We start from the raw sequence: 22823 nt of genomic DNA, 5'->3' as shown, positions 1-22823 counted from the left end.
AGCAGCATAACCATATCATCATACATTCAATCAAGAATCGAATAAAATAGAGCAGATGAAGCTGTCGGACTATCCATCCCAAGGCAGGCAGCACAAAACTTTTAACCAATTCTGAGTTGACAAATTCACCATTTTCCTTTTTCTTTTAATTCAATTTTGATAAAGGCAATAGCATTCTGACAACTAACACATCCAAGAAGAGAAAAAAGATGCCTCTGAAAACAATCTAGGACCACTTTTTGGGATTCCTTTTCTTGATGGAACTGAAATGGAACCTCCGCATATGAAGGACAAGTACCAAATAGAGGGTGGACCCATTGAGTAATTTTGGCTGGACCTAAATCATCTGCCTATGTTCAACACTTGTCTGGATCGAATTGGATTGAATTGGATTGAATTGGATTGGCTCGGAGCTTAAAATACTACCCTGATAGATAGTCACTTGAATCTTTGATGCTCTCATTACACAAAAGCTTGCAGCTTTGTAGGGTCGCATGATCTTCATCTCAACTTACCACCATTTTGAAGATTATCTTAAATTCAACCTAATGTTTGTAGTGTGTGTGGAAAAGAACTTACTTGCAACCACGACATAGAGCATTCGTTTTTTTCTCCCTCCTTACGTGATGTTTTATGTCACGGTTATACAAAAATTCTCCTCTTCCGTGAATTGTACGAGTTAAAAACAATGCAACTAAGAAATTCAAAAGCAATAGCCAATAGTTACACGAAATTTCTCCTCATTCGTGCGTGCTACGAGTTAGATACAATACAACTAAGAAAATTGAAAAGCAACAGCCAGGAGATTTGTTTTGTTCCAATAGCTGTCTTGCTTCCATTTGAATCCTCTGTTTTTTTTTCTGGTGTCCAGTGAAACTCAGGGGCAACTTGCCCACTTTCTTTTTCAGTGATGACTAATCACTGACTTGGATTATAGTCCAATTTGGATGGTTTATAGTTGTTAACTTGAAAATCAAACTCAGATTTAACATGTATCTTTACACTTTCTGTGGGCCCTCAAGTTGATGGTAATGTGATGGGCAGTCCTTAAATCATAAACATCTTTCTTTTTTGCTGCTCTTGTTTACCAGAGGTTTTGATTGAATCACACAAGGGAAAGTCTACTTTTCCTTTCTCATAAATCTTCCAACCTTGATGAGGTATACTTCTCTAAAATGTTATGTGTGTGTATATATATATATATATATAACATTTGAATTGAAATGAATTATTTTCCTTTTTATTATTTTTATTTTTAACACAAACGATATTAAAAACAGAGAATTTGAACAATCAATCTCAGTTGCAACAATAACCGCTTTAACTACTAAAGTTACAACTTTTGTTTTGTTTTTAATTTTTAAGGTTTTGGTTGGAAGCTAAGAAAATCCTAACTTTACACATGGGAATGAGGGAGAACCTCACACGCAGCCTTCCCTAAACTGAAAACTACCACCTCAAGGAATCATGTTCGTCCATAGAAACAGAGAGCTTGACAGGTCAATCTCGTAATTTTAACTCAAAACCATGCCCTTTTTCCCCATTTCCCTCCGAACCAAACCCTCCAAAAAAAAACGGAAATTCATTTGACGCCACACCAGTGCTAAGTTCATTAAAAAAAAACTTTTATTTTCTAGAAAATGTGAGAAAATCAGAAAGACAATAAGGAAAAAGAAAAATACTAAAATTTTCCGAGAAAACAAACAGAGCCAAGAAAATCATTTAAAGCATGCACACACTCACTCGCTTCTCGCCTCGCGTTTTTCGCTACCTTTTTTCTCCGAGAAAGCTGAGAAAACAGCTTAGTTTCCCATAAATTAGGCTGGAATTCCTTGATTAGCGATTTTCCATTTGTATCCCTCCCCAGTCCGATCTAAAGCTTAGGGCTTTTTATCTTCTCAAATTCTTACACTTTCTCGGACTCTGTCTCTCTCCAGCTGTCTCACTTCCCCAATACGCATGCAAGCATACAAGCACGAGTCTTTCAATCGGCCAATCGATTCCTGACCAGAAAATCGGATTCAGAAGAGTTCAAATTCAGGACCAATCAAAGATTCATCTTTTGAGAGAGAAACAAAGGCCAATTTGGTAATTTGAGCGGTGGTTTTGGTGGTGGTGGTGATGGGGAAGGTGGCGGTGGGGGCGGCAGTGGTGTGCGCGGCGGCGGTGTGTGCTGCGGCGGCGCTGGTTGTACGACACCGTATGAAGAGCTCGGGGAGGTGGGCCCGGGCTATGGCGATACTGAGGGAGTTCGAGGATAAGTGTGGGACCCCCATCGGGAAGCTGAGACAGGTGGCTGACGCCATGACTGTGGAAATGCACGCTGGCCTCGCATCCGAAGGCGGCAGCAAGCTCAAGATGCTCATCAGCTACGTCGATAACCTCCCCACTGGGTATTCTAATTTATCTCACCCGCCCTTTATTTTGTTTTTTTAATAATTGGGATTGAAAGAGTCTTAATTTGAGCTTTGGATTGGATAAAATAGGCTTATTGGGTTCGATAATTTTGAACTGTGACAATCGATGTCTGTTTTTGGATTGAGTTATTGGCCTTTAATGTTAATTTCTTTTTAGAAGGACTAAAGATCGATTTTTTCTCTGTTCTATTTTTGAATTCGTAACCCATTTATTTCTTTTGATTAATAAATACGGGTTAGTTATGTTGATGTTATGCTTATTTGGCGATTTCGTGGAACTTGGTTTTTATGTTTCTGTATTGGGTATAATGTATTCACTGATTTCTCCTTATCTTAGGTTTTTACCAATATCACCTTTGCTGTTTTTGATTTGTTCCACAGTCTGATTTCCAGTCTCTGTCGCCTGGTCGATTATTTCTTCTTTATTTCTTCTTTTATTTATTTGAAGTTGTCAAGTTTGCTTCTGTTCATTGATTGTAGGAATTGTGCATTTACATGCCGCTCCCATGCAAGTGTTTGCTTCAAAGTAATTCCTTTATATTTGATCTAAATCTAGAAATGATGGCTTGGTTTTTTAAAATTTGCGGTAAGGCGTACAAGGTTGCAAATTCCTTATCCCATATGTGCATATGATGGGGCTTTTATTGTTCTCTAATTAGTTTCCATCTTTAGTATGTTCTTCATGGTTTGTGGGCTGCGTTATGTGAGTATATCGAAGTGTCATACTGGGTAGATTATATTGATGGTTTGTGTTAATAAATTGAGCTGAGTGACTGACCATGTGTGAGCCATATTTCGTGTCTTTTCCCCCCTTTATTACATGTTTGACTAATTGGGGGCCTATTGGATGTGTAGTACTTTCCCATTACTTTCATCCTTATCTTTTCAGGGATGAGCAAGGGCTGTTTTATGCATTGGACCTTGGTGGGACAAACTTCCGCGTCATACGTGTACAGCTTGGTGGGAAAGAAAAACGTGTTGTTAAACAAGAATTTGACGAAGTTTCAATTCCACCAAATTTGATGACTGGGACTTCAGAAGTTAGTATTTCTTTAGGCAATCTTTTAAACCTGATTAGATTTGTTCCTACTTGGTAATAATTTATCACGACTTGGTTTCAGGCATTATTTGATTTTATTGCTGAAGCACTTGCAAAATTTGTTGCTACGGAAGGAGAAGGTTTTCATCCTGCTCCTGGTAGACAAAGGGAGCTGGGTTTTACCTTTTCATTTCCTGTGTGGCAAACATCAATCGCATCAGGAACCCTTATTAAGTGGACAAAAGGCTTCAATATTGAAGACGCGGTACTTTGACACCTCTTGCTATATTGGTTTTTGTTTGTAGTTAGTCAAGTAGATCACGTCTGGAGTACTCTGTGCCTGATAAAGTGGGTATTGGAGCTTTCTTAACATATGTTCTACCTAAAACTTTATTTACTATCCTTTGAGTACCTAATTGATTTGTTCCAATAATAAAATTTAGTAGCTCTGGACTAATCTTTTATCGTTGGTGCCCCCTTTGACAGTTTCCTTTGTTAATATTGGTGCAGGTTGAGCAAGATGTGGTGGGAGAGCTGACCAAATCAGTGGAAAAAATTGGCCTTGATATGCGTGTTACAGCTTTGGTAAGTCTAGTTTCAGCAATTCTGGTTTTCCTGTTATGCTTTGACTAGCTAATTTAAACCTGGTTTGATATAGTATCTGTCTTGATGGGTTGGTGATTTAGTGCTAAATCATTTTGGACAATCCTAACTTGCCAGGCTGATGCAGGTCAATGATACAATTGGTACATTAGCAGGAGGTAGATACCACAATCAGGATGTCATTGCTGCTGTGATATTGGGCACTGGGACAAATGCTGCTTATGTAGAACGGGCTCATGCCATTCCAAAATGGCATGGTCTTCTACCTAAATCAGGAGAGATGGTTAGTTTTTTTATTATATGAATTTTGCTATCAAATTGTGGGACTATGGTTTGTTGTCTGGTGCTAAGGTTTAGTTCTATGGTTGAATATTGCTAATTCATTGTTTATTTTCATGAATAGGTTATCAACATGGAGTGGGGTAACTTTCGCTCATCACACCTTCCACTGACAGAATACGATCAAGCACTTGATGCTGAGAGTTTAAATCCTGGAGATCAGGTAACGGCATTTTCCTTTACTTGTTTCTACTTATGTGGATGGCTTGATGGACATGCGATAATATGGAATTGATTTTTGTTTGCAGATCTTTGAGAAGATCATTTCTGGCATGTATTTAGGGGACATTGTGCGCAGAGTATTGTGCAAGATGGCTGAAGAAGCTTCCTTTTTTGGTGATGTTGTCCCCCCAAAACTGAAAGTTCCCTTCATACTAAGGTATATTCTAATATTTTTTGTAGACCATTTGATTTATAAATATTGTTAGCATGAAGTGTGTTTGTGTGTTCTCATATTTAATTTGGTTTTATGTTTTGAATTGACTTGTTTCTGTAAAATACTGTCACTTGAGTGTACAATATTTTGTTGCATGCTTGCAAAGTTAATAAAGGTTATTGAATATTGCATACAAAACCTAAATCCTACCCATTAGCCCATCGATCTGATTCTGGTAAGTATTTGAGAGTTTACCTTCTGGCTATTCTTCTTGTTCTCTACTGCCTGCTATGTAGTGTTTAGAGTTTTCTGAGTCTTTATGGTGGTGTTGTAATATGCGCAGGACTCCTGACATGTCTGCCATGCATCATGACACGTCTCCAGATCTAAGAGTGGTTGGGAGCAAACTAAAGGATATCCTGGAGGTACATTGCTCATACTATTAGATGAAATCATCATTTTGTTATCTAGCTGTGCAATGTACTTCAGTTTTTCTTTTCCTTTTCATAATTCTTTTGGAAGGGAGGTAAGAAAAGTAAAAGCAAGAAAAGGTTGAAAGTATTATATCCTTCATTGAATCACATTTTCATAGAGTGAACATGGTACAGTCATGTGTTTTTTGCGGCATCCTTAAACATGCACTTTTAGAAAGCGCGGCTAGAATTTCTATTGTTCTTTAGAATTTCTAAGTCAATCTCAAGACAGGTGACATGCGTCTGTGGTGTTTGTTTGTCAATAATTGTAGATCTCCAACACCTCGTTGAAAATGAGAAAGGTTGTTGTGGCGCTATGCGACATAGTTGCCACTCGTGGGGCCCGCCTCTCTGCTGCAGGGATCATGGGAGTGCTGAAGAAGTTAGGTAGAGACACAGTAAAGGAGGGAGAGAAGCAAAAGTCGGTTGTAGCATTGGATGGTGGTTTGTATGAGCACTACACCGAATTCCGAACCAGCATGGAGAGCACTCTCAAGGAGTTGCTGGGTGATGAAGTTGCTGAGCACATTTCCGTCGAGCACTCAAACGATGGCTCCGGAATTGGAGCTGCCCTCTTGGCAGCCTCTCACTCCCAGTACCTTGAGGTAGAGGAGTCATAAAAGGGTCAAGACTAGGGTAGATGAATGAAGTGTGACACTCTCAATTTTTGTATATTTCATTTTCCCCATCTTTTCACTATTTGCTTCGGATCAGTTGGAGCTGTTCTCAGCTCCTATTTCGAGAGATCTTGATCCCATCCGTAATTTATGGTCCTTCAACGCTTGTAATTGGCAAATTCGGATCAAAATGGCCAGTTGGCTAAGCTTTCTTGCTGCAGCTTGTTTTGCTCTACGGATGTGTAGGCGTTGTGTTATCAGTGCATAAGCTCATTTCTCCTGGATTATGTAATAAAATAGGGGGATGTAAACTGTGAGTAGTTTACTTTTTGCGGAATATTTTCTACTCTCTTTTTTCAAATAAAACAGGATTCTTATGGGCTATCAGCAACAATTTTCTCTTGTTTTTGCAGTTCGGAACTTACTGTTCCTACTGATTGTTGTGAAGTTTGGACACCCAGTATCACACGTATGCTAATTTTAAGAGTCCTCTTCTTAATATTATACATATGGTACTAATATACAGGGTAGTTTGGCCTAATAGATGCATCTTCTCTTTGGCCGCATGAATATACTCTTCGTTATCCTAAGTGCCACCTTCTGGATCCTATGGTGTACATTTGATCAGCTTCAGACCAATCTGAAACGAAAGTCTTATTTCCCCTTTATTGGTTACCTCGTTGAATTCAACCCAGTCTATCACACATTTGTCACCAAACCACCATCACAGTCTTCCAGTATCTGCTTGCGCTTCGAATTCTTTAGTAGAGGAGCAGCAATATACTCGATCTTCTCGATGTGAACTACCGGGTGGTTGCACCGGAGCAAGATTTGCAGAACATCCTTCATGGAAGGCCTAGCAGATGGTAGTTTCTCGGTGCAGTAGATACCAAGTTTGAAAACGGAGCACATATCATCCAAGTAACAAGGTTCTTTGATGTCCTGGTCCAAAGCATCAGCAAGAGGGTTGTCTTCTTGAGCTAGGCGCCATGCCCATTCAGCAAGAGAAGTGTGTTCGTCGCCATCATTAGCTTCCCTACCGGTGGTTAACTCCAGAAGGACGACCCCAAAACTATATACATCAATCTTCTCATTCACTCGTATAGTATGAGCACATTCTGCATTCAAGTGAAAAAAAAAAAAACACTAGTGAGATTGCTAATGGAAAGAGAGGAAAAATAACACATATTTCTTTTGGAACTAACTTCAACATTTGTAGGGTGTAAGGTTTACCTGGAGCAATGTAGCCAAAGGAGCCAGCAACAGCTGACATTGTAGCAAGTTCTCCTTGCTTGACCAACATCTTGGCTAGACCAAAATCTGCTATTTTTGCATTAAAATCAGAGTCTAACAAGATGTTACTTGATTTCACGTCTCGATGCACAACGGGTGGCACACAGTCATGATGCATGTAGCAGAGGCCCTGAGCAGCCCCCACTGCAATATGCAACCTCTTAGGCCAGTCCAGCGCAACATGGTGGACTGACCTGGAGAGATTGGATGGCCTGTTTCTCTTGTTCAGCCATCGATCCAGGCTTCGATTCTCCAAGTACTCATAGACAAGTAGTTTTGAATTGTCCTTGGATATACAGCACATCAGCTTCACTATGTTGGCATGTCGAATGGAACTCAATATCTTGACTTCTGCAAGAAATTCTTTTTCAAGCTTCTCTTCTAACTTCTTATCTTTCCAAATATTTTTCACGGCAACAACATCGCCTGTACAATTGACAGGAACACAATAAACTTTCCCTGATCCGCCACTTCCAATAAAATTACTTTCTGTCAATCCTGAGAGAATTTTTGACACTGTGAAATTCAACCTCTGAAATGAGGTGAGCTGCCAATAAGAATCTGATCCGTTTCTCTTCCAATAACCTCTGACCATGAAGAATGATAAGGACAAAGCCAAGAAGGACAAAAGTATGCCGAAAGCTATGATCAATACAAGATACTTGGACAAAATTTTGCTGGACTTCCGGGGTTCAGAATTGCATATGCTGAGTTTTTCTGATAAGCTAATTGCACATAGACCTTGATTGTCCAAGAAGCTTCTGTCATAAGCAGGATTTTCAAATTCAAATGGGATCTTCCCAGATAGGTGATTGGAAGAGAGATTGAAATGGTTGAGCTTCAGACGCCCAAGCAGAGCTGGAATTTGGCCAGAAAGTTGGTTTTCTGAAAGATCCAGTTCAGTAAGGACTGGTAGAAGACCAAGTTTCTCTGGAATTGGTCCAGAGAGTTGATTTCCACTGAAATTAAGAGTGTTGAGTGATTTCCATGATATAATCTCTGATGGAAGGAAGCCAGTAAGCTGATTCTGATAAAGAGAAAGAGTGATTAAGCTAGGAAGAGCAGTAAGTTCCTGAGGGATAGTACCGTTAAAAAGGTTATTACCGGCGTCAAAAACCTTCAAATTCGTCCAGGAAGACACCCCGGTTGGAATCTTACCTGAAAACCTGTTATCTCTGATTTCCAGCCGCGAAAGATTCCAAGACATTTTCTCAGGAAGCTCACCGGTAAAAGAATTCTTGTTCATTAGTACCTGACTCAAGTTTGTTGCTGTCCACATGCCACTAGGAATGTTCCCAGACAACCCATTATCATAAACCTTGACTATCACCAAACTAGTGCAATTTCCAAGAGAGCTTGGTAACTCCCCAGTGAGATTATTCTCATGAGCTACAAGTCCTACCAGCTTACCCAAATAACACAAATGGTCTGGCAGTTTACCAGCGAGCCTATTTCCCGAAACCTCGAACCCTTCAAGCTCTGAATACCTCCCAAAGTCCGGAGGCAATGTTCCTGTCAAGTTATTGTCGTACACTTTGAAATCTATGAGATTTGGTAGACGGCCAATGCTTGCTGGAATCTCATCAGTAAAACCATTATAAAACAAAGCTAACCCTGTTAACTTGGTAAGCTTTCCATAATCTTCTGGTATTGGCCCTGTTAAAAGGTTGTCAGAAAGATCAATAACTTTCAAGTTCAATGCTTCAACCACTTGAGGTATATCCCCAGACAGGCGGTTCTTGAAGAGATAGATTATACTCAAATTCTTCAACAGAAACAAACCGCTTGGGATTGCCCCATTCAAACGGTTCTTTGCCAAATCCAATTCTTCCAGTGCTGCCATTTCCCCGAGTGTTCTAGGGAGCTGTCCGATCAAATTTGATTCTCGTATCCATAAAGTCTTCAAATTTTTCAACTGGGTGAAATTTGAAGGCATGTTCCATGGCACAAGTTTTATATTGCTAGAGAGATTTAGGTCTTTAAGATTGGACAAGTTACCTATTTCTGGTGGGACGGAGCCATTAAACTCGTTCATAAACAGCTGCAGGTTCCTGAGCTCATGTAACCGCCCAATGGCCGCTGGTATATCACCAGAAAAGTTGTTACCGGCAAGGCTAAGGTATCGAAGCCGAGGCAGGCTGTCGATATCGTCAGGAATCTTGCCAACAAAGTAGTTTTGAGAGAGGTCCAAGTACTCTAGCTTTGAACAGTTGTAGAGAGCTTTTGGGAACTCTCCAGGAAAGTAGTTGTAGCTGAGATCAGCGAGTGTGAGGTTCTTGAGATCACAAATGAAAGGTGGAACTGATAGGGTGATGTTCATGTCGACCAGAGACAATCCGGTGACGGAGTTGTTTGTGCAGGTGATCTCAGGCCGCCAGGAACAGTGGGAAGTGTTTGATGTTGATGGAATCCAATGGCTGAGGAACGGTGGAGATTGCAAGTATGATTTTAGTTTTAGCAGGACAGCTTGTTCTTGGTCTTGCAATGACTGAGAGTTGGCATGGCTGATGAGGAGGAGGGGGAGGAAGAGAAGGAAGCAGAGATGGGTGTGGAGAGAAGATGTTTGGGTGAGTTTAGTCATTTTGTGATGGAGGTTCATAAGTTGGTATGTTCCCGCGGTTTGAACACTCTGGTTTTGAGGACAAGTTAATTAGAGGATGCTCATTTCCTTTAAGGATATCGAAACTGGAGACTTCAAAGTCATTTGCTGGGTCAATGGTGGACCGTGTAAAAGGTGCTGTCAATGGAGGAGACCAAGACTCTACTAAAGAAAACAAAGAAACCAGAGAAACAAAGGAAAACAGAAGAATAGTTTTATTGAATAATCCTCTTCTCATTTACTTACTTTTCTTTCTTAATTACATTTACATTTTGAGGTGTATATATATAACCAAGGCTGTACTAAACTTTCCCTAACAACCTGCTGTAACAAACATAACATCTTAACAAACTAAATGAGCTGTCATGAGTCATGACTTGGCATCTTTATCTTTACACCCCCTCAAGCTGAGCTTGGAAAGACTAGGAGTACCAAGAGAAAGCTTGGATTGAAGAAAGAGGAACCGATTCTTAGACAAAGATTTAGTATGAATATCAGCTATCTGGTCTTGGCTGCAAACATACTGAACTGTAACCAGATTTGCAAGAACCAGCTCTCGGATATAATGATAATCAATTTCCACATGTTTGGTTCTGGCATGAAAAACAGGGTTTGATGCAAGGGAGATAGCAGAAATGTTATCACACCAAATGGTAGGTTTAACAGAGGAGGAGAAACCAAAATCTCGAAAGACTTTGCAGATCCATGTAACTTCAGCAGCAGTGTGAGCCAGGGATCGATATTCACTAGAGACGAACGAGCGATCGTAGGCTGCTTTAGCACTCCACTCACTAAGTTGGAGCCAAGAAACACAAAATCCACCCGTGGATCTCCTATCAAAAGTGCAGCCAGCCCAGTCTGCATCAGAGTAGGCGGATAGAGTGAGAGGACCTTTATGAAACCATATACCATGTGAAGGTGTACCTTTGAGAAATCTGAGTATTCGCTTGGCTGCCTGCATATGTGAATCAGTTGGAGCATGCATGAATTGGCAGACTTGATTAATCGCAAATGAGATATCAGTCGAGTCCAAGTTAAATACTGTAGGCCTCCCACAATGGATCGATACTCTGTGGGATTTTCCAAAGGTGTACCACCGTGATCCAGTTTGGTAGTTCCAAGAGGTGTAGAACAAGGCTTAGCACCCTCCATTTTTGTCTTTTGTAACAAGTCCATCATATATTTACCTTGATGGAGAAAGAGTCCCTCGTTGGTGCGTTGAACTTCAAGACCCAAGAAATAATGTAAGGGACCCAAGTCCTTTATAGGAAATAAAGAGCTCAGTTTCTTGATGAAAAGATTGCACACTGATGAATCTGGACCACTGACCAAGATGTCATCCATATAGACAAGGACAATAACAAGAACTGGAACCTTGAGAACAAAGAGGGATGCGTCAGAAGATGATTGAGTGATCGATCCGGTAAAAATGGCACCGGACAAGGCTCAGTTCCATTAATAAGTCCAAGAAGCTTGTAACGACGAAGAATGGGGGCAAACAGAGCACACCAAGGCAGATAATTCGAACGCTTGAGCTTGATCGGCACCATGCTACCGATGTTTTGAATCGTAAGAGAAGTGTAGGTTTGGGGCGAATTAGGGTTTGAAAAGGAAGAATTTGGATTTTGAGTGGGGATAGACGGAATCGGAGAAGATGATTCAAGAGGTGACGCCATCAAAGATGAAGGAGACAAAGAATCAAGAGAAAGAACAGCAACAGTCAATTGCTTACAGATCAGAGATCAAACCAGAGATCCGAGCACAGAAGCGGAAGAGATTAGGATCGAAGAGTGCCGTGAGGCAGTGGCAATTGATACCATAAAGAAAACAAAGAAATCAGAGAAACAAAGGAAAACAGAAGAATAGTTTTACTGAATAATCCTCTTCTCATTTACTTACTTTTCTTTCTTAATTACATTTACATTTTGAGGTGTATATATATAACCAAGGCTGTACTAAACTTTCCCTAACAACCTGCTGTAACAAACATAACATCTTAACAAACTAAATGAGCTGTCATGAGTCATAACTTGGCATCTTTATCTTTATCTACCACCAGTTTGTGGAGGAAAAAGGTGTGGTTAACTTATTATATTCCATTTTTCCGATTTACAAGAAGCAAATTATATATGCATTTCATTTCCAAAATTTTTGTTTGCTTTATTTTCTTATTTTAATAAGTCAAGGATCTGAGTTGAAGACTAGGAGCCCAATTAGTTGACATTATGCATACATAATGCATGGATGTCCGGATAAGAGAAAACTGTATTGAATGGTTGCACGTGAAGGACGATAAGGCAGATGTCAATCCAGCGATGGGGGCAAGCAGCAGTAGTGTGTTGAGTAGTAGAGCAGGTGGGACACCAATTGGAAGGAGGAGGGCCCAACACACCTTGGCCAGCCGAAGGGGGCCGTGAGCTAAAGCCACGACCAGCCGAGGGTTGTGGAGGGCCATTCCAGGGAGCCCAACTAGGTGTTTGCCAAAAGAGGATTGAGGGGAGAATGCATTCCATCGATCACCACGACGGGAGCCATTGCGGTTCCAGCCACCATTGCGGCCATTACGGTTATTACGGCCGTTACCACCATTGCCGCGAGAGACATGAGAGGTTTGGGAGAGGCCAGGTCCACCATGAGGTGGCCCGGATGACTGAGCTGCCATTAGGGCAGTGCTGAACGCAAACATCGCCACATTGCCACCATGACCCGTATTCTCCTAAACACTTCTCACATGCCTCTCAATCTTTGGGTCGAAGCTGCTCTAACCTCTGTTCATCTTATTAATCTCTTTCCTATTGGTCTACCCCTTACTCTGTTCTCTTCTCCAAACCCCCAATTTATTCTCATATCCGTGTCTTTGGGTGTTCTTGTTTTCTTTTTCTTGGTCCTTATGTTAATCACAAGTTACTGAGTCGTTCCTTGGAATGTGTTTTCATTAGCTATAGCCTCCATCACAAGGGTTATCGTTGCCTTGACCCATCCATGGGCCGTGTCTACACATCTCGACATGTTATTTTTAATGAAGATTGTTTTCCTTTTACTAAGTTGCAGGTATCTTCCTTATCCCCTTATGTGACGTTAAACCTTTCTCCACTTCCTACTGTACCACTGCCTCCACCACCCGTGGCCCACTTGCCCATTGATCCCGTGCAGCCCATTTCCCTACCAGACCACTTCTTCATCCGGTTTCCAGTGCCCAGCTTCCCAACCCATCTCCGTAGGTCCCCAATTCCTCTACAGCCCCTCGCCTCTGTTGATGCACCCGCATCCCACCGCCTTTTATCGACTCCATAAACCAGCGGATCATGTGTCTACATCAGCCCCACGGGTTCTATTGCTCTCACTGCACCCAACATCCTGTTCTATTATTGCATTGCTGCCTCCTATGTTGCAATTGAGCTCGCGCCTCATGTTGCAGCCAACCAGCAAGCACCTCACCGGATGGTTACTCTATCTCGCACTGGCACACTCCATCCCAAAATTCGCACCGATGGGACAGTTAGGTATCCCTTTCTCGTGCTCTTTTAGCAGCATCGATCAAGAACCGACTTGTTTTTCTCAGGCTCAGAAACATGTTGAATGGCGCGCTGCCATGACTGAAGAAATTAACGCTATCTTGAAGAATAACACTTGGACTCTTGTTCCGTCTACCCCATCTCAAAATACGGTCGGCTGTAAATGGGTATTTCGAATCAAGCGTACTTCTGATGGTCGTATTGAGCGCTACAAAGCCCGTCTTGTTGCTAAGGGTTTTCATCAACAACCAGGCATCGACTACACTGAAACCTTCAGCCCTGTTGTCAAACCTGCCACCATCCGCACAGTTCTTACTCTTGCCCTCTCTCGAGGTTGGTCCCTCCGCTAACTCGACGTCAAAAATGCCTTCCTCCATGGCATTCTCAACGAAGATGTCTACATGGCTCAACCACCAGGTTTTGTTGACCTTACTCCCCCTAATCATGTCTGCAAGCTTCACAAGGCCTTATATGGCCTCAAGCAGGCACCCCGTGCATGGTTCCATCGCATTAGCTTGTTTCTTCTTTCCTTTGGCTTCCAACACAACCAATTTGACTCTTCTCTTTTTATTTTTGGCATGCCTCTTATGTCATATATTTATTGTTATATGTTGACGACATCGTGGTCACAGGAAATGATTCCAGGTTTCTTCACCACTTCATCACTGCATTAGGCCATGCCTTTGATATTAAGGATCTTGGTCCGCTTCATTTCTTTCTGGGCCTCCAAGTTACCACCAAATCTGATGGCCTTCATATCTCATAGCTGAAATATGCCCACGACCTACTATATATTCAGGGCATGCTTCATTGCAAACCTGCCAACACTCCATTGGCTGCCAAATTTCCTTTGTCCGCTTCCGACGGTGTGCCCCTGGAGTCTCCCTCTCACTACCGTAAGATTGTTGGTAGTCTTCAATACTTAACATTAACTCGCCCGGACTTATCTTTCGCGGTCAACTCCGTTGCTCAGTTCATGGCTGCTCCTCGCACCTCTCACCTTGTCGTTGCCAAGCGGATCTTACGGTATGTCAAAGGCACGCTCGACTTCGGTCTCTCTCTAAGCCCGTAACCATCCACTGCCCGCCTCGTGCCTACTCCGATGCAGATTGGGCTGGCTGTCCAGATTCGCGTCGCTCTACCAGTGGCTACCTCATCTATTTGGGCTCCAATTTAATCTCCTGGTGTTCCAAAAAGCAACCCACTATTGCTCGTTCAAGTGCGGAATCCAAGTATCGCTCCCTTTCGCACTCATGTGCTGAGACTACCTGGCTCTCCTATCTACTCTCCGAGCTTGGTGTTTCTCTCCACTTTCCTATTCTTCTTCATTGTGACAACCTGAGTACGACATACATGGCCGCAAACCCAGTCTTTCATGCTTGGACGAGTCATATGGAGCTTGACTACCATTTTGTCCGTGAAAAAGTAGCTCTTGGAAGTCACCAAGTTCGTTATATTCCCTCTATTGATCAACCAGCTGATCTTCTTACGAAGGCCCTACACAAGCCATGCCATGCTCTCTTAAGATCCAAACTTGTCCACCCAGGGCTGTCTAGTTTGCCGGGGGTGTCAATCCAGCGATCACAGCCATATTTCCTCCACTGATGAATCTCAAAATGATGCTGATTGTATCATGATCACCAAAACATTTGCTACGGGTAATAGCCCTTTGTATTTACCATAATAGTTCCATCAAAAGTCAACTGTACTCTATATATATATTGTACAACTGTATCCACATAATATATCAAGATATTACATTCTTTACAGCAGAACTTCAATTGAAGCTTCCCGGAAGGAGGCCAATGGAAAATTGTGAAGTGTGAACAAAGAACGCCTTTGTTTAATGGAGACTTTGACCCAACAAAAGTATAGAGTTTTGGTCCAGATGTTCACTCGAAAATTATGAATGGTAAGAGTAATGGCAGGTACGTCTGGTTTTTCACTGATATAGACAGGAAAGGAAAAGAAAATGAAAGCAAAATTCAACCGGAAGGAAGAATTGCAGATTGTGACAAAATGCCTTTGAATGGAAAACAAGGGGCATAGCATAGGTGGGTTGTTCTCCTCCTGACACTTCACTTTTCTTTGTCATAGAAGATGATGCACAAAATCTCAGTTCATGTGGGCTGTTGGTGTAAATAGAATCTCTGATGTAATAAACCCCATGGTAGTTTATAAGTCTATCAAAATATATGGATTCCATGGTTTGTAGAAACTGAAACTCCATATGTCACTTGTTTACCTGTGAGTCAATAACCAAGCTTCAAGACCATGCTGATAACTTAATAAACCACAGAAGTGTATGAAGTTTGTTATTTACCCCCCAAAAAAAACTGTATGAAGTTTGTTGACTCACCAGTCACCACTTGCTTTGAGGACATGTGATGTGAATCACCAAAAAGAAGCCCACTGGCACAAAACCAAAAACTAATTGTTAGAAATAGGCTTTGAGGCTTGAGCTTCCTTTTGTATAATAGTATAGTTCTAGGTATGCCGGAGTAGTGCGTCATTCTCTCCTTACGCTCAAGTTAAATCCTCATTTTCATATATTAGAGTAATTTAGAAGTAATTTAGACTATCAATTGTATAAAAATTAGTGTAGATTTGGAGTATTCAAAGGGAAAAAGCATACAAGGCATACCCCTCATCTAAAAAAGGGAATAGCAAAATAGTATTACCTTGCAAGTTTTTCTGCTAAGAGGGGCTAGTCCTAGCAGAACAAGATGGCCATTACCTTGAGTAGTTACAAGCAATGTTTTCAAAGGTGAGGCATATAGGCAAGCGTTTTTAATAGCGCTATGTGATAGGATATTTAGTACCTGTGCAAACAAGGTTAAAATCACATAAAATACTTGCAAGAATACAAGGCTATTGTAGTATAGATACTCATGCAAGGTTGTTCTCCTCGAGGACTATTTAGCACTTTATGTATAAACAATTTCCAATTTACTACCTAAAATTGAAAGTAGAGAAAGATGAATAAGAACTTGTGTGATACTAAAAACAAACTTTAAACAAAAACAAATATGATTGAATGAAAGAAGTTTAAATACCAATTTATAAAAGCACTAGGGATTCACTATCACCTAGCAATCCTATGCATTTTTACAAATTACTTATGATTTGCACATGCCACTTTGAAGGTTAGGTTTTCCTAATTTATATTCTACTTGGAACCTCCAACATAGAATGTATATCCAACATGCAACCCTCCCGGACGGTTGGATCAAATCTGAACATAAAAAACACATTAAGTTTTGTGAAAACCCTTTGAAAAACCATGCAATCCTTAAGACGTGATGTTCATCTTAAGTGAAATTACATTTATTAACCACAAGAAGCCAGCGTCAATTTCAGGGAACCTTCCAACCAAAATTGCATCAAATTACTTTTCTAAAGATCCTAATGGTGATAAGGCATTAAGACAATTAGATAGTTTAAAACAGTGATTAACAATTCAAAGTATGCATGCACTCAATCATAAAATAATTAAATAAAAATCATATATTCATGTTAAGGTTCAAGACTTCACCCTAGCAAAAGAGGATTAGTTACTCATATTCATAATTCAAATCCAAGAAAATATCATTAAGAAGAAAAGAATGACAACACCTGAAAGTTGCGAAAACCCAAAACCCTAGCAATTGCTCTCCACAATGCAAAGTTAAAAAGTGAAAAGGAAGTCCCCAAAATTCCCATGAGAAAGAGCTTAAATACCCCCTTAAAACCTAGCTGCCAATGTACAGCTTTTCTCTCCCCACAAGGAAACTAATTAAAATAAAACAATACTAGGAAATAAAGTCCAAATTGGATTAGAAAAATCTGCCCAAAATCTGGCCAGCCACGTTTTGGCCTCAAATTTCCTCCAAATCTGGCCTAAGATAGCCTGTTTTAAAGATAAAAATATTCTGAACACTTCTCTAGAAGGTCACGAACCCATCCGAGGTCATCTTGGGCTCCAAAAACGCAATAAAAGCCCAAAACGTCACTATTTCAAAGTGCTCCTTTATTTTATTGCCAGAAAATAACCGCTTGGTAGAAAAATCTGAAATTTTGATACGATCAAGCTAAGTGACTCACGTAGTTCCTCCAACTGGAATTACTCCAAAATTCGCTCATTTGATTATGTTTTGCTTCAAAGGAAGTTGAAAGTCCTATACTGGGAATATAATTCAAAGTATCAAAATTCTTCCAAATATTAACCAAAATTTACTAAGAATGAGGTTAAATATATAATATAAAATATATCCATCACTATGCAAGGCGTAAGCCTTTTGAATATTAATTTATTTTAATAAGAAAAATTTATGAATAATACAATACAATTAAATTGTACAACTAATTCTTATTGAACCATAACAATCTTTTAAATATAATCAAATGTAAGTACTAATTGTCATTCAAAGCATAATAATCAATCCCAAAACATAAAATATTTATTCAACATGAAAACAAAAACATAATTCACTCATCCCACTCCTCAACATGAATATCAAAATAAATTGACTTACTTGCATTCGAAAGATGAAGATAATTTTTCAAATTGATGGTAAGGGTAGAAATTAGGGTTGTACTATACAATATATATATATATATATGTCAATGTGTTAATATATTAATTTAGGAAAAATTAACAGTTGGGTATAATTGAAAAACTAAACAAATTTTACTTCTAATTCCTCTTGTTGAACTCAACCAAGCCGATCAAACATTTGTTACCAAACTACCATCACCGTATTCATGCTCGCGCTTCGAATTCTTGAGCAGAGGAGCACCAACATAATCAGTCTTTTCTCTGTGAACTCCTGGACGGCCGCATCGGAGCAAGATTTGCAGAACCTCCTTCATGGAAGGCCTAGCAGAAGGAAGTTTCTCGGTGCAATAGATGCCAAGTCTGAAAACGGAGCACATTTCATCCAAGTAGAAAGGTTCTTTGATGTCCTTGTCCAAAGCATCGGCAAGAGGGTTGTCTTCTTGAACATGGTGCCATGCCCATTCGGCAAGAGCAGTGTGTTCGTCACCATCATTAGCTTCCCTTCCGGTGGTCAACTCCAGAAGGACGACCCCAAAACTGTATACATCAATCTTCTCATTCACTCGTATTGTATGAGCACATTCTGCATTCAAGTGAAAATAAAATAAAATAAAACCTATGAGATTGCTAATAGAAACAGAGGTAGGATTGAACTTTTAACATTTGTAGGATGTAAGGTTTACCTGGAGCAATGTAGCCAAAGGAGCCAGCAACAGCCGACATTGTAGCAAGTTCTCCTTGCTTGACCAACAGCTTGGCCAGACCAAAATCTGCTATTTTTGCATTAAAATCAGAGTCTAACAAGATGTTACTCGATTTCACGTCTCGATGCACAACGGGTGGCACACAGTCATGATGCATATAGCTGAGGCCCCGAGCAGCCCCCACTGCAATATGCAACCTCTTAGGCCAGTCCAGCACAACATGGTGGACTGACCTGGAGAGATTGGATGGCCTGTTTCTCTTGTGCAGCCATCGATCCAGGCTTCGATTCTCCGAGTACTCATAGACCAGTAGTTTTGAATTGTCCTTGGATATACAGCACATCAGCTTCACTATGTTGGCATGTCGAATGGAACTCAAAATCTTGACTTCTGCAAGAAATTCTTTTTCAAGCCTCTCTTCTAACTTCTTATCTTTCCAAATCTTTTTCACGGCAACAACATCGCCTGTACGATTGATAGGAACACAATAAACTTTTCCTGATCCGCCACTTCCAATCAAATTACTTTCCGTCAATCCTGTGAGAATTTTTGACACTCTGAAATTCAACCTCTGAAATGCTGTGAGCTTCCAATCAGAATCCGATCTGTTTCTCTTCCAATAAGCTCTGACCATGAAGAATGATAAGGACAAAGCCAACAAGGACAAAAGTATGCCGAAAGTTAAGATCAATGCAAGATATGTAGATGAAATTTTGCTGGACTTTCGAGGTTGAGAATTACATATGCTGAGTTTTGCTGAGGGGCTAGTTGCACAGAGACCTTGATTGTCCAAGAAGCTTCCGTTATAAGCAGAATTTTCAAATTCAATTGGGATCTTCCCAGATAGGTGATTGGAAGAGAGATTGAAGTTGCTGAGCTTCAGATTCCCAAGTTGAGCTGGAATTTGGCCAGAAAGTTGGTTTTCTGAAAGGTCCAGTGCAGTAAGGACTGGTAGAAGACCAAGTCCCGCTGGAATTGGTCCGGAGAGTTGATTTCGACTGAAATTAAGAGTGTTGAGTGAGTTCCATGATATAATTTCTGATGGAAGGAAGCCAGTAAGCTGATTCTGCTCAAGAGAAAGACTGATTAAGCCAGGAAGAGCAGTGAGTTCCTGAGGGATAGTACCGTTAAAAAGGTTATTACCGGCGTCAAAAACCTTCAAGTTCCAGGATGACACCCCGGTTGGAATGTTACCTGAAAATCTGTTATTTCTGATTTCCAGCCGTGTAAGATTCGGAGATAGTTTTTCAGGAAGCTCACCGGTGAGAAAGTTGTTGCTCATCAGCACCTGATCCAAGTTTGGTGCTGTCCACATGCCACTAGGAATGGTCCCAGACAATCCATTATGATAAACCTTCACTCTTGTTAAACTAGTGCAATTTCCAAGAGAGCTTGGTAACTCCCCAGTGAGATTGTTCTCATAAGCTACAAGTGTTGACAGCTTACCCCAATAGCACAAATGGTCTGGCAGTTTGCCAGAGAGCCTATTCCCCGAAACCTCGAACCCTTCAAGCTCTGAATACCTTCCAAAGTCTGGAGGCAATGTTCCAGACAAATTATTGATGAACACTCTGAACTGTTTGAGATTTGGTAGACGGCCAATGCTTGCTGGAACCGCATCAGAAAAACCATTTATAAACAAAGCTAACTCTGTTAACTTGGTAAGGTTTCCATAATCTTTTGGTATTGGCCCTGTTAAATCGTTGCCAGAAATATCAATAATACTTAAGTTCAATGCTTCAACCACTTGAGGTACATTCCCAGACAGGCTGTTGTTGAAGAGGTAGATTATACTCAAATTCTTCAACAGAAACAAACCACTTGGGATTGTCCCATTTAAACTGTTGTATGCCAAATCCAACTGTTCCAGTGCTGCCATTTCTCCAAGTGTTCCGGGGAGTTCTCCAATCAAATTTGATTCACGTATATATAAATTCTTTAAGTTTTTCAACTTGGTGAAATTGGAAGGCAGACTCCATGGCACGAGTTCTGTATTGAAAGAGAGACTTAGGTTTTTAAGATTGGACAAGTTACCTATTTCTGGTGGCACGGAACCATTAAAGTTGTTCATATACAGGTGCAGGTTCCTGAGCTCGTGTAACCGCCCAATAGCCGCCGGTATGTCACCAGAAAAGTAGTTAGCGCCAAGGTCAAGGTATTGAAGCCGAGGCAAGCTGTCGATATCTTCAGGAATCTTGCCATCAAAGGAGTTTTGAGAGAGGTTCAAGTACTGTAGCTTTGAACAGTTGTAGAAAGCTTTTGGGAACTCTCCAGTAAAGTTGTTGTAGCTGAGATCAATGAGTATGAGGTTCTTGAGATCACAAATGAAAGGTGGAACTGATAGGGTGATGTTCGTGTGGACCAGAGACAATCCGGTGACGGAGTTGTTTGTGCAGGTGATCTCAGGCTGCCAGGAACAGTGGGAAGTGTTTGATGTTGATGGAATCCAATGACTGAGGAACGGTGGAGATTGCAAGTATGACTTTAGTTTTAGCAGAACAGCTTGTTCTTGGTCTTGCAATGACTGAGAGTTGGCATGGCTGATGAGGAGGAGGGGGAGGAAGAGAAGGAAGCAGAGATGGGTGTGGAGAGAAGATGTTGGGGTTGGTTTAGTCATTTGGTGATGGAGGTTCAGAAGTTGGTTTGTTCCCGCGGCATGAACTCTGGTTTTGAGGACAAGACAAGTAAGTCAGGGGAAGTTGATTTCCTTATAGGAGGAAAGAAAACCACCAAGTTGGAAAGTGGGAACTTCAAAACCATTTGCAGGGCCACAAACAAATGCAAGCTTTTGGCAATTTGAGTAGGAGGACCTGGAAAATGATGGTCAACGGATACCATTTAGTCTACCACCAATTAGTGGAGGACCTGGAAAATTATGGCAATTTGAGTGGAGGACCTGGATTGTGCTTATCAGTTAGCTTAGCTGTTAACTTATTATATTCAAGGGTTTGTTCACAAGAAACAAGTTATATCTGGAGCCCAACCAGTTGACTTTTTGTTTTGTTTTGATCAAATGGGGGTTCGGGGGGTTTCGAACTTGGTACCTCATCCAACGTGGGGAAGAGAAGTAGCACTAGACCAAGAGCTACTTGATACCAGTTGACATTCTATATATGTTATGGTTACGGCAGCTAAGATCCTCTCCTTCCTTCCTGCCAAAGTTTTAAACTGCAAGAAATTATATTGTTAAAGCCACAAATGTCTGCAGAAGATAAGGCAAGTTTTCGAATAAAACAGGGCAGGCTGAAAGCCAAACGTGACGTACGTGAAAGGCAAGACGGCATTGAAAGTTCCTTCCTGGAATGTCACGTGTGAACAGAGAACGCCATTGTTGAATGAAGACTTGATTTATTGCTTTTTAATTTTTAATGGGAGACTTTGATCCCATATTATTATTTTCAAACCAAACATTACGAAGGGTAAGAAGAATAACGCAGCACGTCTGATTTTCCACTGATACAGACAGGGGAGGGAGAAAAATGAAAAATAAAATTCCACTGGAAAGAAAAGTTGCAGAGGTGTGACGAAATGGCATTAATTGGAAAACAAGCAAGGACCTAGGTGGGTGCGTTGTTGTCCTAACACACTCACGTTTGTTTGTTTCAGTTCCAGAAGATGCACAAAATTTCAATTCATGTGGGCTTTGAACTTTGGAGAAAAGTTGAGTGATGATATCAATGGGTTTTGGTGGAAATAGATTTGTAGTCTGTCAAATATATGGACTGCATTATTTCTAAAAGCTGATAGTGAAAAGCAGTATGCATCCAGATGCAGTGCAGGGCCAACAACCAAGATGCTGGAAAAAAAGAAATGCAAGTCTTTTGTTGACCAATCTTGGCCTCTCTTCTTCTACTCAAACTTTATGTGTATCATGTGAGCTTTTGAGTCAAACCAAGCGTCAAGGACCTTGCTGATATTATCACGTTCGCACGTGCAGGTGCAAACTGCATGAAGTTAGTTATTTACTCCAAAAGAAATCGGAAAAATTATTTTCATATTGTATGAAGTTTGTTGACTCAAAAAAGTCACCACTCACCACTCACCTAGAGGAAGCCCACGAAATTAGTTTGGGCCTTGACTGATTGATTTGATTGCTTAGGCCCCTCAGTTTCCTATTTTGTTTTTGTTTTTTGTTTTTAATATAGCGATAGTCTAACCTCATCAGTCTTATTTTCTCTCTTAATTAAAGCCCGGCTTGGCCCAAGCCCAATAAATTTTGGACTAAGTTGGCTAGCCATTGAATGACCTTAGCTACAAGAGAGGATGAGGTTTCTACACACACACACACAGTATACCAAGTGAGAGAAACTG

The 22823-nt window shown here is 40.7% G+C and overlaps 3 protein-coding genes and 1 long non-coding RNA gene across 4 annotated transcripts; 1 reads left to right on the top strand and 3 right to left on the bottom strand.

Moving 5' to 3' along the window:
- Positions 1–1597: 1597 nt before the first annotated feature.
- On the top strand, positions 1598–6258 carry LOC103340810 (hexokinase-1). Its single transcript, XM_008244261.3, has 9 exons — positions 1598–2393; positions 3307–3457; positions 3539–3721; positions 3967–4041; positions 4187–4342; positions 4463–4561; positions 4647–4777; positions 5118–5199; positions 5520–6258. Exons 1-9 carry the CDS (start codon positions 2122–2124, stop codon positions 5865–5867), a joined length of 1497 nt encoding a protein of 498 aa, XP_008242483.1. The 5' UTR covers positions 1598–2121; the 3' UTR covers positions 5868–6258.
- An 84-nt stretch (positions 6259–6342) lies between these two features.
- Positions 6343–9781, bottom strand: LOC103340861 (uncharacterized). The gene is made up of 2 exons (XM_016796331.2): positions 7098–9781; positions 6343–6982 (listed from the first exon to the last, which is right to left on the bottom strand). Exons 1-2 carry the CDS (start codon positions 9754–9756, stop codon positions 6564–6566), a joined length of 3078 nt encoding a protein of 1025 aa, XP_016651817.2. The 5' UTR covers positions 9757–9781; the 3' UTR covers positions 6343–6563.
- A 5847-nt stretch (positions 9782–15628) lies between these two features.
- Positions 15629–17265, bottom strand: LOC107881735 (uncharacterized). The gene is made up of 2 exons (XR_001678334.2): positions 15953–17265; positions 15629–15683 (listed from the first exon to the last, which is right to left on the bottom strand). It is a non-coding gene; the product is annotated as an uncharacterized LOC107881735 (long non-coding RNA).
- A 604-nt stretch (positions 17266–17869) lies between these two features.
- Positions 17870–21415, bottom strand: LOC103340862 (uncharacterized). Its single transcript, XM_016796257.2, has 2 exons — positions 18492–21415; positions 17870–18391 (listed from the first exon to the last, which is right to left on the bottom strand). Exons 1-2 carry the CDS (start codon positions 21127–21129, stop codon positions 17979–17981), a joined length of 3051 nt encoding a protein of 1016 aa, XP_016651743.2. The 5' UTR covers positions 21130–21415; the 3' UTR covers positions 17870–17978.
- Positions 21416–22823: the final 1408 nt, after the last annotated feature.

Source organism: Prunus mume, linkage group LG8, assembly GCF_029339155.1.
Source record: "Prunus mume cultivar Tortuosa linkage group LG8, ASM2933915v1, whole genome shotgun sequence".
NCBI classification, from domain to species: Eukaryota; Viridiplantae; Streptophyta; class Magnoliopsida; order Rosales; family Rosaceae; genus Prunus; species Prunus mume.
Note: the sequence above shows the minus strand (reverse complement) of the source record. Positions and strands in the feature narration are given on the sequence as shown.

Excerpts from the sequence above, each read along its gene's own strand:
- LOC103340810 (XM_008244261.3), top strand. The coding sequence starts at position 2,122 with ATGGGGAAGGTGGCGGTGGGGGCGGCAGTGGTGTGCGCGGCGGCGGTG. Across the intron at positions 4,778-5,117 it reads AAAGTTCCCTTCATACTAAG|GACTCCTGACATGTCTGCCA; the intron begins GTATATTCTAAT and ends TAATATGCGCAG. Across the intron at positions 5,200-5,519 it reads AACTAAAGGATATCCTGGAG|ATCTCCAACACCTCGTTGAA; the intron begins GTACATTGCTCA and ends CAATAATTGTAG.
- LOC103340861 (XM_016796331.2), bottom strand. The coding sequence starts at position 9,756 with ATGAACCTCCATCACAAAATGACTAAACTCACCCAAACATCTTCTCTC. Across the intron at positions 6,983-7,097 it reads CTTTGGCTACATTGCTCCAG|AATGTGCTCATACTATACGA; the intron begins GTAAACCTTACA and ends ACTTGAATGCAG.
- LOC103340862 (XM_016796257.2), bottom strand. The coding sequence starts at position 21,129 with ATGACTAAACCAACCCCAACATCTTCTCTCCACACCCATCTCTGCTTC. Across the intron at positions 18,392-18,491 it reads CTTTGGCTACATTGCTCCAG|AATGTGCTCATACAATACGA; the intron begins GTAAACCTTACA and ends ACTTGAATGCAG.